The sequence below is a fragment of the Acartia tonsa genome, chromosome 4 (assembly GCF_053477335.1).
Source record: "Acartia tonsa isolate MP-2025a chromosome 4, ASM5347733v1, whole genome shotgun sequence".
Classification (NCBI taxonomy): domain Eukaryota; kingdom Metazoa; phylum Arthropoda; class Copepoda; order Calanoida; family Acartiidae; genus Acartia; species Acartia tonsa.
The window spans coordinates 419,044-441,524 of NC_137263.1; the positions used below are offsets into that span (position 1 = coordinate 419,044).

General features: G+C 32.1%; 1 protein-coding gene and 1 long non-coding RNA gene across 2 annotated transcripts; both read left to right on the top strand.

The window, feature by feature from the left end:
- Positions 1-2,300: 2,300 nt before the first annotated feature.
- LOC145315602 (uncharacterized) lies at positions 2,301-4,556 on the top strand. Its single transcript, XR_013878089.1, has 3 exons — positions 2,301-2,359; positions 3,733-3,823; positions 4,509-4,556. It is a non-coding gene; the product is annotated as an uncharacterized LOC145315602 (long non-coding RNA).
- Positions 4,557-6,028: 1,472 nt separating this feature from the next.
- On the top strand, positions 6,029-7,326 carry LOC145315601 (uncharacterized). The gene has a single exon (XM_080155578.1). The coding sequence runs from the start codon at positions 6,049-6,051 to the stop codon at positions 7,225-7,227; it is 1,179 nt and encodes a 392-aa protein (XP_080011704.1). The 5' UTR covers positions 6,029-6,048; the 3' UTR covers positions 7,228-7,326.
- Positions 7,327-22,481: the final 15,155 nt, after the last annotated feature.

The following is a 22,481-nucleotide window of genomic DNA, read 5'->3' on the forward strand; positions in this document are numbered from 1 at the left end:
CCCCCCCTTTATTTCCAGTTCTATATGAATGTATTATTTATATTTACCGCCCAAACTCATGTACGTCCTAAGGGGTGTTTACATAACCCAAACTTTGAAATCCCTCATTTTACTCCCCTGTCTCAAATGTTATTTTTACTCCGCCCATTTATCATTGAAGACAATTAAAATAGGAGGAGGAGCTAAATATTCTTTTAATAATAAACTAAAACTGGGGAGATGGTTGAGTTATAAAACCACACCAACCTCTGCACACAAATATAAATGCCGTCATTCCATGTTAGTCAGCTTCGCTTTTATATTTGTTGTCACCTTGTTTATTACTTTCTTTCTATAATTTTTAAAAGCAAAGTTTTTTTCACATTTGTCTGTATATACGTTTCTAACACTAGCTCTTATCGTAAATTTATGCATATCAAAATTGTTCAGATGATTCCTTTAACAATAAGTAAAGGATCTGTAAAATTGTTGATAGAAAGGTTGTTTGTTCTTATAAATTATTTAGCTTTATTGACAACAACTTGGATATGACTTTTACAATTTGTATTGCTTGTCTGACAGGCTGTTTTTTATTGCTTTGCTTCTATGGAAGTTGTTATCCTTGTTTCAGTTTTAACCTGAATGTTGTGTTCATATGAAAATACTGGAAAATTTTTTTTTATTTTTTATCAAAAAAGAATAATATTTTAGGAGATTGAGAGAGGATATACCATGAATACCTGTGATATTTGTAAAAAGAATTTTACATGCAAATCTGCTTTAGTTGTTCATAGGAGGGTACATACTGGTGAGAAGCCTTTCTCATGTGATCAATGTGGAAAGACATTTTCTCGGAAAAGTGATATAAATGTCCATAAAAGAGTTCATACTGGTAAGAAGTCATACACATGTGATCAATGTGAAAAGACCTTTACAACTAATAGTAACTTGACTGTCCATAAAAGAGTTCATACTGGTAAGAAGTCATACACATGTGATCAATGTGAAAAGACCTTTACAACTAATAGTAACTTGACTGTCCATAAAAGGATTCATAAAGGTAAAAAACCATTCTCATGTGATCAATGTGAAAAGACTTTCTCTAATAATAGTACATTTACTGTCCATAAAAGGATTCATACAGGTGAGAAGCCATACTCATGTGATCAGTGTGAAAAGACATTTACAACTAGTACTAATTTGACTAAGCACAATAGAATTCATACTGGCGAAACGCCATACTCGTGTGATCAATGTGAAAAGATCTTTGCGGATAGTGGTAACTTGACTGTTCACAAAAGGATCCATAATGGTGAGAAACCATACTCATGTGATCAATGTGATAAAACATTTAAAACTTCTAGTAAATTGACTGTTCATAGGAGGGTTCATACGGGTGAGAAACCATATTCATGTGATCAATGTGGAAAGACTTTCTCTGATATTAGTAATTTGAATGTCCACAAAAGATTTACAGGAGAGAAACCATATTCATGTGATCAATGTGATAAAACATTTAAAACTTATGGTGAATTGACTGTCCATAGGAGGGTTCATACGGGTGAGAAACCATATTCATGTGATCAATGTGAAAAGACATTTTCTCAAATTAGTTCTTTGACAGCACATAAAAGAATTCATACTGGTGTAAAACCATACTCATGTGAACTTTGTGACAAACATTATATCTCTAGTTCACAGTTATCAACCCATAAAAAATCCCCTGGACATTTAGAAATGATGAAAAGCTGTAATAATACAGTTCAACCTTCTGTATCTATTAGTTTCATTGAATGTGAAGAAGTTGATGTTAAAGAAGAAATTAAAGAAGAAGAAATATTTGATGAAGATCCCCTCTCTATCAAGATGAGAGCTGACAATATTGAAGAAAATATTAAACAAACTATTAAAGATACTCTTTCTTGTGAACAGAATTATGATGAAGATAGAATTTATACTATTGACATTATTTATCATAAAATAGAACTGTAAAGATCATATTTGTTAATGTTTAATGTTGTAATTTTATTTTAATGACCTCAATTAATTTTTGTACATAATTTTACATTATTGTGTTGTGTAAATATTTTATTTTCAGAATTTATTTTTATTTAATTGTCATATGTATGTTACAAATATTTTTTTAGAGACTTTTTTAAAATGATTTATTTTACATTAATTTTCTGTAAATAATTTTGATGTTTTTAAGCATAATGACAATCATTAATTTATTGGTTTCTGTGTGAATAGAATATTTATCAAATGTAAATATATTATTTTCAGATAAACATTAATAATGAATAAAAATGCACCAAGTATAGATGATAGCAATGTTACAAAGAAAACAAGTTTCCTACCAATATTGTTTCTAAATGCACAGGTTATTTAGTTTTATTTATACTTAAGGCTCCACATTATTCTCTAAGGGGTCCAACTTAATAGGATTAACATGGCTGGTTCTAGAAATATGATTCCTACTCGAGATCCAGCGCCGCTGGTACGTCCAGCGACGACTCTTTCTCCTTGTTCTTTGTTAAAAAGTTCTATGAGATTTAGAAATTTTAATCATAGACAGTTAAACCCTTTAATCTCGGTGTAGAGGGGAAAAGACATAGACTAAAGATAGAAATTTGGTAGAAGAAAATACAAGAGTTCCACACCTTTTTGCTTTGCTAACTTCAAGGCTTAGTGTATCTATGACCCCCTCTTAAACCACCTTGTCTAATGCTCCCTTTCGAGCAGCAAAGTAAGGGGGATTGGACTTAAAAGGCCATATGGTACAAAAGACCTAAATTAAATATAGAATAAATTCAAGGATTACAGCATCTATAAATCGGGAGGCCCTAACCCTGTGGGGCTACTTGGCATTACTACTTGACATGTCTTTATTTATTCCAAGTCTTTTTTCATGAAGACAAAAATAGTTTCCCGCTGAATAAGTTTCTGATTAGGTATTAGTAGGAGGAGTCCGCGTTAAGCATCATAACAATTAGAAGGTCGGAGATTTCGTTTAGCTTTATTTTATATAAAAAAAAGAATAAACTATTGTTTATGTTTTAGGTTGATAATAGAATTAATCTCAGTCAGCAACTAACATTCACAGTGAACAGAGAGAAATCTGCAGAGGAATTTTGATTGTGGAATAAACTCATGAAAAGTACTTTAATTTCTTATATTAGGTTTTAATTGCAAAGCAAATCTACAATATTGTTGTCCGTTTGTTTGTATGTACAGTCTACGTTCCATTTGTCCTGTTTGAGCCACCACCTTTCACAAATCTTATATGATGTCGTTTCTAAAACCAGCAAAACACAGCTAGATGGTTTTTTTGCCCGTGCCAACTTCAAGGCTTGTACACCTATGACTCCCTCTTAAACCACCTCTAATACTCCCTTTCGAGCAGCAAAGTAAGGGGTAATGGACTTAAAAGGTCATATGGTACAAAAGACCTAATCCTACAAAAAGGCCTAAATTAAATATAGAATAAATTCAAGGATTACAGCATCCATAAATCGGGAGGCCCTAACCCTGCGGGGCTACTTAACATTACTACTTGACATGTAACTTGTAAGTAGGGTAGACTTGGTCTTTATTCATTACAAGTCTTTTTTCATGAAGATAAACAATAATTTCCCGCTGAATAAGTTTCTGATTAGGTATTAGTAGGAGGAGTCCGCGTTAAGCATCATAACAATTAGAAGGTCGGAGATTTCGTTTTCATTAAAAAGGAGATAAATATTGTTTATTTTTTAGGTTGATAATTGTATTAATGTCAGTCAGCAACTAACATTCACAGTGAACAGAGAGAAATCTGCAGAGGAATTTTGGAATAAACTCAATAAAGGTACTTTATTTTCTTAGTATTAATAATGTGCGGAGCAAATCTATAATATTGTTGTCCATTAATTGTATTGGTCTATAAAACACAAAAAGATTACTTTTCTTCTGTTTTAGCCGCTACATTACATTTCATAGACGTCCAAGGAGGGGGGGTAATGGGGCGATTACCCCCCTCCCCCCCCCCCATTTAAAATATACCCCTACCCTGGGGGTGCCGTAGGCACCCCCAACCATTTAGGAGGGGGTATTTAACCCCCCCAAATAATTTTGGAGGGGTAAAATAAAAAATCTCTAACAAAAAAAATTTTGGCGCGCTTTGCGCGCATTTTTAATACTAATTTAAGCAAATTTTACCCCCGGGGTAAAAAAAAATTACCGAATTACCCCCGCCTTAAAAAAATTTTACCCCCCCCCCCAAAAAAAAAAGCTTGGACGCCCCTGTTACATTTATTTTATATAATAACAAATTTTATTTACATACATACATTTTAAAAACCTACACCATCAAATAATGAATGTTAATTAATAATTTGCCACCAGATTCTTTTAAAATAACATTACAACCCAAAAAAATTGCTTGTCCAGCTTATAATTAAAAGTGGGAGGAGTCCTATATAATTTGAGTATCATAAATAAGTAAGTGGGCGGAGATTTAGTTTTAGTAGACATAACTATTGTTTATGGTTTAGGTTGACAAAAATATCACTGTCAGTCAGTCACTAACAATCACAGTGAACAGAGAGAAATCCATGCTAAAAATCTATTTTATTTTATGAGGTATTTATATATTATTTGTGCTTCATGCCATTACCCCAGGCTCTTTCTCTTATGCTAAAATCCATCATATAAGAATGATTTTATCCCTCATAACCTATCCTCTCAGTCCAAAGATAAAGCCTATACTCACTGTTTACGCAAATGTGTCAAAACTCCCCCCCCCCCCTTATATATTCTGATTATTCAGTTCTGAAACTCATGTCAATGATTGTTTGTCCTTCCATTTCAGAGTTATGCCGTTATGGATGTTGTCATTCTTGTTTTGTAAATAATTCGCACCTACTGTATATATCTCTTGATGTGTTGGTCTGTCTGTACTTCTCTGTTTCAAATTTTGGATCTACTGCAGTTCACGGTAAAATATTGCTGGTAACGCAATTTTCCAAAAATCTATGAATTTTAAAAGCTGCTAGCTGCAAAACGGCTTAACGTACAGATCATAACCGCACACCAATTTAAGCGGCATAAGCAGGCCTACAAATAATGTGAAATAGCCAAGATCCAATGATGCACAGGGAAAGCTTCATGAAAGAAAAAACGCGCAAAATAGGTCTTTTTCGCGCATTTCTCTGCACTGCGAGATAATTATGCATTATTGATTTATGGCTATTCCAGATTATTTTTAGGCCTTCTTATGCCGCTTAAAACAGTGTGCGGGCATGATCTGTACGTTCAGCCGTTTGGCAGCTAGCAGCCTTTAAAATTCATAGATTTTTGGAAAATTGCGTAACCAGCAATATTTTACCGTGAACTGCAGTAGATCCCAAATTTTATAAGAAATATGCATTCCTCAGCTTTTATCAAAGATAGATTGCAGATTTTTCTAAGTGGTCCCCAATTTTATAATTACGTTTGCTTATTCGTTTGCCTAACAACTCAGGGGGCACTACCTAGTAAATTTTGATTGGTTGATTCATTAAGTTGAGTGTTCAATCGTTTCAACCATTGATTTTTATCTACAGAAGGGGTAATTATGTACATCATCATAGGGAATGTACATCAATTTATTGGCCATTGTCTTATCCCTTTAGAACCCTAGATTTTTCTGCTAGTCTGTTTTTTTTTGAGATTGGCTTTAATAGATGTTGTCATCAATGTTTTTCTTCTATAATAACAATTTATTTCCAGTTTTATGTATTCATTTATATTTACCTACTTAATTCATAGTTGTCCTAGGATGGGGGTAAAGGGGTGCTTACCCCAAACTTTGAAATCCCTCATTTAGGTTAGCGAAGCTTTCTTACAATTGTCTGTACGTCTATAACAGTAGCTCTTATCGTAAATTCAGGCATATCACAATTGTTCCTATGATTCCTTTAACAAAGCTGTTATCGTTTTTTTTTTAGTTTTAACCTGAATGTTGTGTTTGATTAATAATATTGGATAAACTATATTTTGTGTTTTAATTAATAAAAAATATTATTTTAGGAGATTGAGAGAGGATATACCAGCATGAATACCTGTGATATTTGTAAAAAGAATTTTACACAGAAATCTAAATTGGTTGTTCATATGAGGTTTCATACGGGAGAGAAACCATTCTCATGTGATCAATGTGAAAAATATTTCTCTACAAATAGAGACTTAACTGTTCACAAAAGGATCCATACTGGTGAGAAGCCATACTCATGTGATCAATGTGAAAAGACATTCAGACAAAGTTGTGATTTGACTAAACACAAACGGATCCATACTGGTGATAAACCATACTCATGTGATCAATGTGAAAAGACATTCAGACAAAGTTGTGATTTGACTAAACACAAACGGATCCATACTGGTGATAAACCATACTCATGTGATCAATGTGAAAAGACATTTAGACAAAGTAGTGATTTGACTAGACACAAACGGATCCATACTGGTGATAAACCATACTCATGTGATCAATGTGGAAACTCTTTCACCAATAGTAGTAGTTTGACTGTACACAAAAGAATTCATACAGGTGAAAAGCCATTCTCATGTGATCAATGTGAAAAGACATTCAAAGAAGGTAGTAATTTGACTAAACACAAAAGGACCCATACTGGTAAGAAGCCATACTCATGTGATCAATGTGAAAAATCATTTTCTCTAAATCGTGATTTGACTGTCCATAAAAGAATTCATACTGGTGAGAAGCCATTCTCATGTGATCAATGTGAAAAGACATTCAGACAAAGTAATGAATTGACTAATCACAAAAGGATCCATCATACTGGAGAGAAGCCATACTCATGTGATCAATGTGGAAATACCTTTGCAACTAGTAGTGAATTGACTCGACACAAAAGATTCCATATTGGCGAAAATCCATACTCATGTGATCAATGTGAAAAGACATTTAAATCTGGTTGGGAATTGGCTGTCCATGAAAGTATCCATACAGGTGAGAAGCCATACTCATGTGAACTTTGTGACAAACATTATATCTCTGGTTTAGAGTTATCAAGACATGAAAAATCCCCTGGACATTTAGAAATGATAAAAAGCTGCAATAAAGTTCCACCTTTTGTATCTATTAGTTTAATTAAATGTGAAGAAGTTTATATCAAGGAAGAAATTAAAGAAGAAGAAATATTTGATGAAGATCCTCTCTCTATCCAGATGAGAGCTGACAATATTGATCCTCTCTCTATTGAAATGTAAATGAATGAGAGTGTTGTAAATAGTTTTATCAGTGAATTATAAATATTATTTTACTTTCTGATATAAAAATCCAAACATACAACATAATTTATTATCCAATTAAAAAAAATATCCGTAAATCTCTAATTTATCATATTACTAAAAGCATCGCTCCTTGCCTAAAGACTCTTTTCTCAGTTTAATACCAAACTTTCTAAATTAGTGAATTGTTCATCCAGCCGTTTATGAGATGAGAGTATTGACCATGTATGCATATATACACAAAGACATCCTATTAGTTCATATGATATAAAATTTGTATTTAGTATTGATTTATTGAAAATGAAAAATATTTTGTTTATATTTTGACAACATGTTTCTATAATGTACAATAAATAATGTAAAATTAACTAAATATTTGTTTTTCTTATCAAAGTTTTTCTATAACTAGGTTCTTTATGTTCGTAGGCACGTCATGGTTAGCTCTTTAAATATTTAAGCATGTTCGAATTGTCTGGTTGATTCTAAACTTTGGATAATAAATCCTGTTAAAGTAAGGTACGATTTTAAAAGCAAAGCAACTTTATAATCGTTAAAAGAAAGTCCTTATTTTTTTTGACAACCACTTTTTATATAATAGGGTATGATAAGTTCTTCAACAGAATCCTGTATGTACGCAATTTTGCATCAAGATTTGATACTTTGCAAGCGGCTACGCCACTAGAAGTCTCTAGGGAGCTTATATTTAAATAATAATTTTTGGTGGAAAAAGTTTTTTTTTAATGAAACTAATAAAACCATCACTGGCCCTATAAAGGAAAGCCATATTGTTCAAGCAGTTCTTGAGATTTTTCGGTACAAACAGACATATGTTACTTTATTACAATAAGATCATAATGATGCCCCTCTTAAAAGAAAAAAATATTTTTTGAGGGGTGAAATATTTGTTTCCAGGGGCTATTTCTCTTCGGATGGACTTTTGAGAAACTTCTTTGTAAAGGAAATCCGTATCGGTCCGGTGGTTAAGCAAGATCCTTTGGAACAAACAGACAAACTAACACAATGTTACTATATAATATACAGATCATAATGACGCCCCTCAATAACGAAAGTAAAGAAACAGTTTGAATAAATAATATTAATAAAGAACCTGTCGGGTTCGAGACTGAACTGCGAAATACTAGAGACATTAAAAATGTTATGTGTAGTACATGAATGTGATGGCTTGAAAACAGGCATTACCATGCATAGTTAGGACCTCCAGACAAAGGTGGTACAATCAAAGAGTTGGTTGTCAAGGATGATAAAATCCATGAGTAGGAAAAAACAGAAATATATAACTAATAAAGTAAATAAATTATCTATTAATATTTAAGATGGTATCGTATATTTAAAACAATTTAGGATATATTATATCAAGGATAGTTCCATGGAAGATATTTTATTTTCTAAATGTTTTTTTTTTCTTCAAGCCATTCTTAATAATTATCCGCGGCTTTGAAAAGTTACTATCTATGTATATAATAAAAATACATAAATCACAGGAGAATAAATGTTCCAGTATGGCTTTGAAACTGATTAGTATTCACTGGATTAGAATCGGTACTAAGCCATACTGAAAAATCATGTGTAGCATCGTATTACAGACAATGTTCCACGAATATCAAAATAAAAATTTTAAGATTAATATCAGTTTTGTTAGTCCGGGACTTCAGCCATTTAAAGTTAAAAAATTGTAATACTTTTTCCTTTTAATATCTGATCTGTCTATAATACGATTCGATTAGTAAGTATTATATTTAAGTAGTAAAAAAGATTTAAGATTAAAAACCTAATTGTTTAATTCTGATAATATAGGAGAAGAGGGGATAAGGCAATGGGGGTGGAACTGTCGTTATTTTTCAGCCTGCTGCTACCCTTCCCCTCAACTGTAGACTTTTTGTACTTCGCCATTTCCTAGATAGGTAGATATATAAATGGATAGATGGATGGATAGATAGATGGATAGAATTGTGGAAAGATAAATGGATAGATAGATGGTTTGATAGATAGATGGGTAGATAGATACATATATAGATTTATAGATGGATACTTCTATCTATCTATCTAGTACTCTACGGATATCCGCCTCTTGTCTGTTTGTATGTCCATCCGTTTGTTCTTTATATAACCGGGCGAAGGACAGTAATCAGTATAGCCATTTACAAGATCTTTATATATCTTTATATCTTACACATGTCTTATTACCTGCTATTCGATATATAGTACTTGGATGTTGCGGCATATTTTCACATACTCTCATACAATTGTCATTTCAGCTGGATAATATAACAATAGCCCCCTCCACTCCTTTTACCCCATCCCCTCCTTGACTACTAGAATAAAGTAGTGACTAATAAATGAGGAATATAGTAGCGTCCAAGCTTTTTTTTTTGGGTTGGGGGTAAAAATTTTTTAACGGGGAGGGAGGGGGTAAAATGGCGCGAATTCGTAGGGGTAAATTTTAAAAATAAATAAAGAAGAATAGTTGAGATAAAACTTTAAAGAAAATATGGTGCTCACACAAAGCACCCTAGTGAGCTATGATAAAACCCTCCCCCCTATTTTGAAATAACTTGAGAAAAATAAGTGGATGGGGGTTTCAGTGCTCAACTAGGTACTTTGTGTGAAATCGCCAAAAATATTGCAATATACATTTTGTTCAGACAAGCTTTTATACATATTGTTTCATAGTCAGTTGGCTGCGGACGCGAAAATAATAAGATTATTAATTTTATAATTTTGTCTATGATTCTGTGAAAATTTTACAAGAACCCGGTTAGTGTTTTATCACCTTGCGGAACTGATTCATATCCAGCGGATATGAATCAATTCCGGAGGAAAATATTGTTAAATTTCAAATATTTGTTTTATTTAAGCAAATAAGCAAGGTTTTTTCTTTTATAGCAGAGCTACTCTGTTGGTTTTTATATTCTTCTCTCTCTTTTTACCCTTCTCTCTTCCTTTATTCAACTTTCTCTCCCTCTCTTTCTCTCTCTCTAATTTACTCACTGTGTTTCTCTCTCTTTTTATATATCTCTATCTTAACTTGCTTTATCTCCTTTACTCTCTCTTACTACCTCTTTCTCTTCCTTCATCTCTTTCAGTCTTTTAATTTATCTTTCTTTTTCTCCTTCTCTCTATCTCTCTTTCTCTCTCTCTCTCTCTCTCTCTCTCTTTCTCTCTCTCTCTCTCTCTTTCTCTCTCTCTCTCTAAGCTTACTCAATGTCTTTCTCTCTGTATATGTCCTTCTCTATTTACAAAATAAATCTATCTTTTCTTGCTTTTTCTCTTTTTTATCTCATTTGCTTTAACTCTTATTCTTTTTCTTTTGCCTTCTCTCTCTCTCTCTCTCATTTTGCCGATAATATAACACTTTATATTGCAACTAAAGTTTGTTAACTTTTATAGCTGCGCTACTTATGGATATGTTAGGCATGTTAGTCATTGCAGTATTTGTTTAAAATAAGAAACATAGATAGTTCTTCAGAAATTTTAGTAGATTTAAATCATGTAAAGTTAGATTGTTTTTAAGGAAATGTTTTTTAAGTTATAAGCTAAAAGGTTGATTTTGTTGTGATTTTTACTAAAGTTCTACTCTTTAAATTATTCTGTCTTTTTGTTTGACAGGTTGTTTCCCTCAATGTGCCTTATTGAACAAAGAACCCCTCAGTCTTATATTGGAAAAATTGCTATAATCCTTATCAACACAATTATAAAGCTTGGGGTAAAATAGTTTATCTACAGGTATTATATCCCTGTCCTAGATTTTATGTCAATAAAAAACAATGCTCTGCCAGAGAGAGAGAGGGGACAGTGGACTGTTTAATTTATTAAAAGGCCCCAAAGTTTTATAATAACTTATTGTTATTCGTTGCACATAGGGGCAACAAGGGGCATCAATTCACCACCCCCAAATCAAGTTTCAATCATTCTATGAGTATTATCATACCCAATGTACATCAGATTTCAAAGGAATCGTGAAAATACGCTTTTTAAGTAAGCTTTCTAAAGTCTGAAAGTCAAGATATGCAAAAATTTTCTTACAGAAAAAGGCATATATTTTGTGTTTCACCAACAATTTTAAAAGTATTATAAAATCTCTTAGAATTAACGTAATTAGACAAAATAACTTCAGGTGAGTCATGCACTACATGTATTTTGAGACACCATGGAAACTGTCCCAATTTTGTATAACTTTTGCGGAACATGTTCCAGTTACGTCATATTTTTCTTTCCCGAAAAAGAGAAGGGGGGAAGAAAATCTCTTCAAAAGAGATGGGGAAAACCCCCTTTTCTCCCATCTCTTTTTTCTTCCCCCCTTCCCTTTTTTTCCCCTTTCCCTTTTTCGGGAAAGAAAAATATGACGTAACTGGAACATGTTCCGCAAAAGTTATACAAAATTGGGACAGTTTCCATGGTGTCGTATTTTGACAATATAAAAGACAAAACACAAAATAAAGATATTAGTTCTAAATAATTCTAGTTGAAGTTAAGATTTTAGTTTATTTTTGTTTGTTTTATAATCAACATTTGAGTAGACAGTAAGAGGAAATAAGTTTTCGCCGGGTGTCACCGGCTAAAACAACGATATTTGATTACCCAAAGACATATTATAATCGCCTGTACTGGTCTCACTTACCCCCCCGCGCCCCGTAGGGGTTTTTAGCGCGTTTTCTGAGGCTGGGTGCACGAAAAGTTTGTTAGGAAAATCTTTTAAACGCGCTTTTAAAGTCACTATGTGAGATGTAATACATATAAATAAAAGACGCAAAAACATAGTTATGAGAAATATTTATTTGATCAGACTTTGAATTAAAGTTGATAATGAATATTTTCAAGTTCTATTGCACTAAATGATGGGGAGGGGAGGGAGGGGGGGCTAAACCTAAATCTAAACCTCTTTATGTTTTAATGTAACTGAATAATCTTTTCTATGGATTATTACAAATATCAGGGATATAAAGGGATAAGACAAAGGTCAATAAATTGATGTACATCCCCAATGATAATTATCAAAATTACTCCTTGTGTAGATTAAAGTTAGTAGTTAAAACGTTTGAACACACAACTGTAAAACTTTGGGGACTAGTTTTATAAACAATATTCAAATAACGAAGTGTTCTTATAATCATTCTAATTTGGAATTAGCAAGTAGTCTATCTGTCTGTCTATTGGTAATGCTTTGTTTTTAAATTATGTAGGTACATGGTCTTCATGTTTAGCTTTAGCAGTTTTATTTAGAAAGGGAGAGGACAATTCACTAGTCCCCAAACTTCAAAGTTTTATAATAACGTTTTTATATTCGTTGGCATAACGACTTTAGGAAATTTGATTGATTTTTTATTGGTTGGTTCATTAAGATGAGTATCAAAACTTTTCAACCACTAATTGTCATCTACAGACAATCAATTTTGTAATATGAATTATTATTTAATGTATCAATATTTGGGATATACATACATTAATCGGTTATTGTTTTGTTCCTTAGATCCATGGGCGTTAATCTGTAATAAAAAGTAGCTTGATGTCTGTTTGTCTGTCCGTCTGTCCCTTAAGATCTTAGTAACCACTAAACCGATTAGATTCTACTCTTCAGGGAATATATCTACTGGTCCTGTGGTGGTTTAAAGCTATTTTACAAAAAAAATCCTCTAAATTTTTTCATATTTCTATAATTAGGATCAGTCCGTCCGTACGTCTGTTACAGTTAGCTCTTTTAGTTAATTTAAACAGGCTAGAATTGTCCTATCGATTTCAAACTTTTCATGCCGTTTTCTACAACAGTTAGGTACGACTTAGAAAGCACAGCAACTCTATAATCGTTACCAGAAAGTCCGTACATCCATTTATAACAAGCTAATTTTTTTAATTTTATGACAACAAATAATGGTTTTGAATGTTAAAAATATTCTATTCATCTGATTTTTGAATACTGATTCCTAGTACAATAAGGTATAGTGTTATAAGCGAAGCATCTCTATAAAAGTCCTAAAAACGTCAGTATGTCCTTAAAGAGTAACATGTATTTAATCAGTTTTAATTACAATTTATATTTAGTTCTGACACTTCACAAGTGTTAGTGTTCGTTTGTCCTTCCATTTCAGAGCTTCGCTTCTATGAATGTTGTCATCCTTGTTTAATTACCTCTTGGAGCAAAGCCCATAGAGGCTAGGGGCGAAACTGCTAGTATACATACAAACAGTAAACAAGAATCATAATATCATTATAAATATAGATATTAGCCAATAAAAGTTTATGTCAATCATGCTCACATTTATAATGGATTTATTATTAAGTGAAACTTGTAGCTTGCTAAAATAAGAATCCCCATCCACCCCTTTACACCATCCCCTTCTACTGAAATGAATTAAATGACCCCAAATTTGACATTTTGAATATTTTGATGGATAGATAGATGGATAGGTAGATGAATAGATATATGGATAGATAGATGGATGAGTAAATGGATAGACAGATGAATAGAGGGATGGATAGATGGATGGATAGATAGATGGATAGATAGATGGATGAGTAAATGGATAGACAGATGGATAGACGGATAGATAGATAGATGGATGGATAGATAGATAGATGGATAGATAGATAGATGGGTAGATAGATAGATGGATAGATAGATGGATAGATAGATGGATAAATTGATGTATAGATAGATGGATAGATAGATGGATAGATAGATGGATAGATAGATGGATAGATAGACGGATAGATAGATAGATTAATAGATAGATGGGTAGGGTAAGGGGGCGCTATTTTTGGGGAGGGGTTAATCTGGTAATTTTCCATCTACCTTCATTAAATGACCTTTATCTCCATGTTCATTTCAAATGACAGAAAAAAAACATAAAAGCAAATTTGTTCGTTGTTAAATTGCCTACAAAAAAGTATAAAATGAAATTTTTGTGGGATGAATTTTAAGGGTACTAAATAATTAAATCTCCTTTTTGATTGATTTGCCCCAATGTGCGTTGGTTTAACAACTTTAGGGACTGTTAATAAATTTTGATTGGTTGGTTTATTAAATTGAGTGTCCTTACGTTTCAACCACTAATCTACAGAGGTGGTAATTTTGTGTATTAATATTGAGAATATACAGTAATTAGTCAGCTATTGTCTTATCCCTTTAGATCCCTGGGATTACTGCCACGTCCTTTTAAAAATCAAACTGAAAGATAAGGAAGGGATATACATATTTTAGTTGTTTCTTTATTGTCGTGATAATAGCCTGTAATAATTCTCTCTTTTTAAAAAAGTAAATATTAAAACATTTACATATAAGTTTAAACAAATATAACAAGAATGACAACATCCATAAATAGGTGAAGCTGTGTAAACATTATTTTGCCCATATCTATTCAACTAAAAGTACATCACAAACAAATGTTTTTTACTGTTTATTTTGCAATAAAATGTTGAGATTTTTAATATTTCTGGAATTGTTTTTATATTTTCAAAAACTAGATATCATATCGATTCTAACGGTATGCATACTTTTTTTCTACCATTAACAAAAGCCGCGCAATTTGAATGTTAAAAATCAAAGCATTTTTTTTTGCCGAGAAACAATGGTTTTCAATAGTACAGACGGACAAGTAATAGTTATTTATCGCATCGTATTGTAAACAGCTTTCCGCGTAGAACTGGATATAATATGACGCTGTACATGATATTTAGTATGGCTAAGAACCAAATATTACTTGGTTTCGAAGCTATACTGGAAATATTATTCGTGGCAGTTTCCCCATAAGTGACTTGTAAAGCACATAAAACTACCACTTATCAATAAATTGAAACAAGGGTGTCAGTTATTTAATAGTTTTTCTTTATGCATAACCACTGCGGCACCCTATCCCTGCTGTGCCGATCTGTACATAGTATAACTAAACCAAACTTGAATTAAAACAAGCCACAAATACACGAAAAACTCCCCCCCCCCCCCTCCATCCTAAAAGAAAAATTTGTCCATAAGCTTGGACAATACATTATTTGTAAAGTTAAAAATCCATCTAATTATTATTTTATTTTGTAGAAAAGCTTTGCTCCGAAGGAATAACTTGGGCTTGCTGTTATCTCTGTGTTTAGGTAAGTGATAAAATATTCATTTTTATGAGTAGCGCAGCTGCTAATTTACTATGGTATATTTTTTTTCACATTTACTTGTATAAATTATTTACATTTTGAAATTTGATTAAAAAAATGAAAAAAAAATAAAACAATAAATAAGAAAAATATAAAGTTAGGTACTCATGAATAAGTAGATTTTTTTGGTCACAGAGAAGCTTTGAGTTTAAGAAAAACTGTGGAATTGGTTTTATGTCTTTGTTTAGGTAAGCTGTAAAATTGTCATTTTTATAAGGAGCGTAGCTACTATTTAAATATGCCATTTTATGGGTATATTTTTCCCAGCATTAGTTGTGTAAATCATTTACTGATTTTCAAACTAGTCTTACATACCTAGGCTTTTTAAAAGTGAAGCTTTTCTATAATTAGGGTCGGTCCGTACGTCCGTCCGTCCGTCCGAGATAGATAGCTTTTATTTGTTAATTTAGGCATGTTAGAATTGACCTATCGATTTCAAACTTTGTATGATGATTTCTGTAGTAGTAAGGTACGATTTAGAAAGCGTAGCAACTCTATAATCATTACCAGAATATCCGTACGTCCATTTTAAACATGTTGATTTTTTTACTTTTTTAACAACAAATTTTTATGTGATCTTATTATCCGTTTGATCTTATTTTTGGTATATTGATTCCTGGGACAACAAAGAACAATATTTAAGCGAAGCAACTCTATAATCAAGTCCTAAAAATGTAAGTATGTCCATAAACATTATCCTGTATCAAGCAGTTTTCCAACAAATTTACCTAAATTTTGCTTCGACTCTTTCGATACTTTTATATTCTGATTATTCAGTTCAGACACTATACAAGTGTTAATGTCCGTTTGTCCTACCGTTTCAGTGCTTCGCTTTTATGGATGTTGTCATCCTTGTTACTTTGAAAAAAGGAATAAAATGAAGAAGATATAATGTAGAATGTAGATACACACATTTAATTTATAATTCTTAATGTACATTTTCTATTTTAGAGAATCTTTGCTCCCACAGAATAACTGTGGCCTTGGTGTTATCTCTGTGTTTAGGTAAGTGTTAAACTATTCATTTTTATAAGGAGCGTAGCTACTATTTAAATAGGCCATGTTATGGGTATATTTTTCCTAGCTTTTATTATATAGATAATTTACTGATTTTCAAACTTACCTAGGGTTTTACATCCGAAATTTGACTATAAAAATGAAAAAAAAAATCAAATTAAGGAAGATACAGTTTCAGGTACGTATCAATAAAAGTTATTACTTGATATATTGACTATTTTAGTTATAGAGAAGCTTTGCTCCCAAGGAATAACTGTGTTATCTTCTGTGTAATAAAGGTAAGATTTATTAAGCTCAGCTTCTCTATAAGCTATTTATGTCAATCATTTAACAGTTCTCTAATTAAATCTTTTCTTGTCAATCAAAATTAATATATAGTAATAGTATATATATGTATATTTAAAACCCGCGACCGGCCGTGGCTCAACACGTAGCAAATCCGCTCGTCGTCGGGAAGGTGTTAGGTTCGAATCTCGGTCCTACACCGCGTCATAACTAAAGACGTTAAAAATGGTTCCCACTGCTACTATGTCAGATGCGCGACGTAAATAGTTAGAGTGGGGGGAATGCCTTGGCCCAAAACTGGCGCAACTCGTTACCATGCACAGTTGGGACTTTTCAGACAAAGGTCGTGCATCTCAGAGAGTTGGTTGTCTGATGGGCGATTGGACGCTTTACACTGCATTTACAAGCGGAGTATGTTTCAAGGTGCGTGGAGAGAGGTCTAGTTACCTAGTACCCGAAGCGACACCAAGCCCCCTAGAGTCTTAACATATATATGTATATTTCCAGTATTGATTCGATACCATTAATCAATATCCGCACGATTATAACTGGTTCTTAGCCATACTATCAAATATACCATCGTATTACAAATAAATTTCCACCAATATTAAAATAAAAATCATAAAATTAATACCATTTTGTCAGATTTTATGGTTGCGGCTAACAAAACTGGTTTTAATATCCGCAGAAAGCTATAATGAAAATGATGCGATAAATAACTAGTCTATAAAATATTACAAAAGTATTTACATTGGTGCTTTCATATACATATACTCCCCCCCCTTTTCTTGATATAAATTAAAAATATAGGATTGGGTTCCATTGAAGAGCCATACCCAAATAAGTCTACCCAGTACCTAATATAACCCAACCTAACCTAACCTGACATAAAGTAACAAACAGACAAATGCATCCTGTACCAACAACAAAATTAATTTGAAAAAAATCACGGAACCTTTGCGTTCGGGGGCAACACTTTATTAATAGCCGTCTTTATCTATTTAGTTTATGAGAAGCTTTACTCCTTAAATAATAACTTGGCCTTGGTGTTATCTTCTGCGTGGTAAATGTAAGTTTTAATATTTTATAATTAGTAATGGCGCAGCTACTATATATTTAATGTATATCTGTCAATTACATTTTCTATATTCTCTTTAAAGGCGAAGCTTTTCTATAATTAGGGCACGTCCGTCCATAGGTCAGTCCACAACGGTAAGCTCTTTTTGTTCATTTAGGCATGTTATAATTCTAAACTTTGCATGATGATTTCTTTAAGGATTAGGTACGATTTAGGAATCGTTACCAGAAAGTCAGTACGTTCATTTAAAAAATGTTACATTTAAACCTTTTTCACAACAATTTTTATACTTATCCTATTCATCTAATTTTTCGAATAACTTTTGCAAAAAAATAAATACTATTTTGTTTTACTCATTTATATATACTGTTTATTCAACAAGTGTTTATGTTTATTAGACCTAATGTTCCTGAGATTCACTTTTATGGATGTTATCATCCTTGTTCTAGTATCCTCTATATAAATTTGAGAAAATTAGAGATATTACTGGACATATTTATTATTTTAGTTATAGAGAAGCTTTGCTCCCAATGAACTTGGCCTTAGTATTATCTCTGTGTTTAGGTAAGTGTTAAAATTAATCATTTTATAAGTATCCCAGCTACTCTAATATAACTATGTAATGTCTGACCGATCCTTTAAGTAGCCTTTTCTCTCTTTTCTGCAGATACTAATATATATTGACAACTTGCTGATTTTAAAACTTAAATTGAAATCAAAATCAATATAAAAGATATATTGTTTCATTCTACACATATACAAGATATACAAGGAAGAAATTTTAATGTACATATTTTATTTTAGTTAAAGAGAAGCTTTGCTCATAAAAAATAACTCTGGCCTTGGTGATATTTTTAGTGCTTAGGTAATGATTACAATTATATGTATATTCACTCTTTAACTAGGGTCTATTAAATAAATATTTTTTCCTATTTTTCTTATAATGTTAGCACACCTACTATATATACATACTAGCGGCTACGCCCCTAGAGGCCTCTAGGGGCACTTGAGGAGGAGAGAGTCGAATTTAATAATTCAATTTCTTATTTTAGATTTTAAAAGAAAAAGTAAAAAAAAATTACGTTTGATGTTTGTCTTTCTAAAATTGAGAAATTTAAAAAAAATTTAATTTCTCTAGGGAGGGTGGTGGTACCCTCCCCCAAAATAGTTATAAACCTTCCCGGGACATATGAGAATCTACCCTGTTAAGGAGAACCCGATCGGTTCAGCGGTTAGCGAGATCCTTTGGTACAAACACACAAACACACAGACACACAGACACACAGACACACAAACATCCTGTTACTTTATTATAAGGATAATTAATTGCTAAAGGCCTCTAGGGGCACTTGAAGGAAGGGGGGGGGGGGTAAGAGACTCTCCACTTTTAATTTTAATTAGATACGTAAACTGCAAATATTTATTAATGGTTATCAATTTAGAAGATTAAGAAAAGCTCTGCTATTAAGAATAACTTGGCCCTGGTTTTATCTTTTGTGCTTGGATAAGCAGTGTAATTTCATGTTTAGCGCAGCTTCTATTTAAATAGGCTATTTTTGGGTATATTTTTACCAGCTTTTCCTATATATATAATGTACTGATTTTTAAACTTACATAGGGTTTTTAAAAATGAAAAAAATGCGGAAGATATAATGTTAGGTACACACATTTAATTTAGAATTCTTATTTATTTTTATTAGTTTTAGAGAAGCTTTGCTCCTCAGAATAACTTGTCCTTGGTCTTATCTTTTTTTTGTTGTTAGGTAAGCAGAAAAATAAACATTTTCTTAAGTATCGCAGCTATCTATAATTAGGTTATGTCTGTCCTTTTCACTTAATTAGCTGTTTTAATCATTTTACAACTTTTATTTACCTTTGAATTTCTAAATCTGACAACAATCTTCTGTTGTTAGGTAAGTTGTAAAATTATTCATTTACATAAGTAGCGCTCTCAGAGCTAGCCATGCACATCCTTGTTGCTTTGTTAGCTGTCTGTTTTGCTTAGTAAGAGTAAAGTCTCTCTTAAACCCATACTACATTTTATCTTTATCATGAGAAAAATAAACATGAATATAATATAAAACAAAAAAAATTTTTATAGACAACAAAAAAAAAACTACTTCACATAATTGGATAAAATATTGTAGTAAAACTCTTCAATTTTAGGCAGTTATGTTGACAAAACTGGTGACAGTACAACAAGTATAGAAACTAGAAGTACAGATACTCCAGCTTCATTTGCTACCACAACAACAGCTGGGAGTGCTGCAAATACAACTTCCAATCCTTTTAAGAATAAACATGTTTGCAATGAGATAGCTATATATATGGTTAAGGTGAGTCATTCTACAGTATCACAAGAGAAATTATTTATGTCTGACAGCAACACTATAAGCTGTAATTTAACTCTACTTTAGAGGAAAGCTTCTTATACTTCTTGGAAAGAACTATATCTACTATGAGGGAAAGCAAGTCAATTTAGAAAAAGTTTAAGAAATATTTTAAGAAAACATAGTTTGCCAGAGCAAAAAAAAAGATTTTTAAAAATCAATTAAATAGTTTTATTGAAAATTACAAAAAAGATTAAATGTTTTTTTTCATACTAGCGGCTAAGCCCCCTAGAAGCCTCAAAGGGGCACTAAGGTAGGAGGGGGTAAATTCGACCTCCTCCCAGTTTAAATTTGAGTTTCCAAAGAGTAAAAAAATATTTTTTTTGGGGGGAGGGGGTAGTAGACCACCTACTAAAAAATAGTTTAAAACCTTTCAAGGACCTATAAGAAGCTTCACTGTAAAGGAGAACAATATCAGTACAGCGGTTAGTGAGATCCTTCAGGACAGACAAAAAACGCTTACTACTTTATAAAATAGGATAATCTTAAATAATTATTTAGATATGGAGGAATTAGGCAGTGGAACTAAAATGGATGAAAACACAGGATGTGCAGATCATGGTAGTGAAACTAAAAAGGTATGTATTCTGTATTTGTATAGTGCCTAATTTTGCCTAAATAATAATACCTAGTAACAGATATTCTAAAGCATAATACAATTTTAAAATCCAGGTATGAGCCTGCAGGCCCCTATCCTTATTGTTCAAAGAAAACTTTTTAGGTCTCTTCTGTCCACAATTTTTCATTTTTAAACTTAAATTTTTCCTGCATATTTAAATTTTGTGAAAATCTCATACAATTTTCATGATGCTATATGCATTAAATATTCTATGACTATGAAAAAAGGCCTAAAATTTTTGACTTACCATATGATACATTTAGAATGAAGTTGAGAATCCTTCTATGTGTACAATTGCATGTGGACTACAATTTGGAGTTTTCCCTCTAACATCTCAAGATTCTCAATCATCAAATTTGGCTGAAGAGTTTAGTAAAATGAGTATAAACTTTCAAGGTCCTGTAGGAGAATATCAAAGAATTCTAGCCAAAGAAAAGATTAAAGAGATAAAACAGAAAGTTGCTGATTATTACTATGACCCAGAGTGTAAAGTTATAGCTATTCCAAATCATTATTTAGTACCTACAAAACCAACTGTGTTAGGAAAAGAAGGAAGAAAGAATCAAGATGATCAAATTTTGGACAAACATTGTGAAGAACTCTTACATGATCACATTGTTAATTCTGCTAGAAAATCAAAGACTGAACATTTTGTTATGTTAGGATTTCAATATGGAGATTGCATTCAACAACTAGTTAAGAAGGGAAAAGACACCAGAGGAAAAGATCAAACTGCAGATTTTAATGAGCATGAAAAAAGAATAAAGGCATTGTTAGACATTGAAGATATTCCCAAGGAAAAGCTAGATTTATGCATAGAGGAACATTTAAGATGGAAAGAAAACAAGCTTGAATTCAAAGATTCAAAAAGCTGGCTGTTTAAAAAGGAATGTTTTATAGATAATGCAAGTTCATTTGTGGGTGGGGATTAATAGCAAGTAAATTTTTAAAAATATCTCTTGATATTTTTTTCTGTAATATGCTACAAAAGATATTTAGAGTACATGAATATATTGCATTGGGAATATAAAACATTTAATATTACAGGTACTAAAACAGCAAGGAGGAAATAAGAAAATCAAAATTGAAAACACATTCTTGTATAAGTTTCCTACCAGCAATCTACAGAAATTGTATACCTATCAATACTTTATCTACAGACTTCAAGAAACAAAAACAGAATGGGATTCTCTAATCATTATTCCAGAACACAATGTTATTATAAATATAGAGGTAAAACTTGGACCAGAAGATAGTGGTGACAAACTTAAACTATTGGAAAATGCTTCAAATCAAACAAAACAGCACTTTTCTTTTATGCAGAAATTATTTGGAGGTATGCTTTCTAAAGATTGGGTGTTTGTCAGGGCTGCATGTGTTCCACATTTGACTTTTGATGAAGAAACCACAGTTCCCTGTGTCAACTGTCAGCAATTTATTCTACAAGATGCTAATAATGCAACAACTTGGTTAAAGCAGATAATAGAACACAAGCTTGTTACATCTGATAATCATGATCAGACAGAATATGAAAATCTTGTTGCTGAACTGATTTGAGTCAAGTAGATTCAATCAATTGATATCAGATCCATTTACCATTAGTGGAGAAACTGAGAAAGCATTCACTGGTAAAACTTATGGCATATCAGGAGAAAGCTATATTCCTAAAGATATGCTAACTGATGAA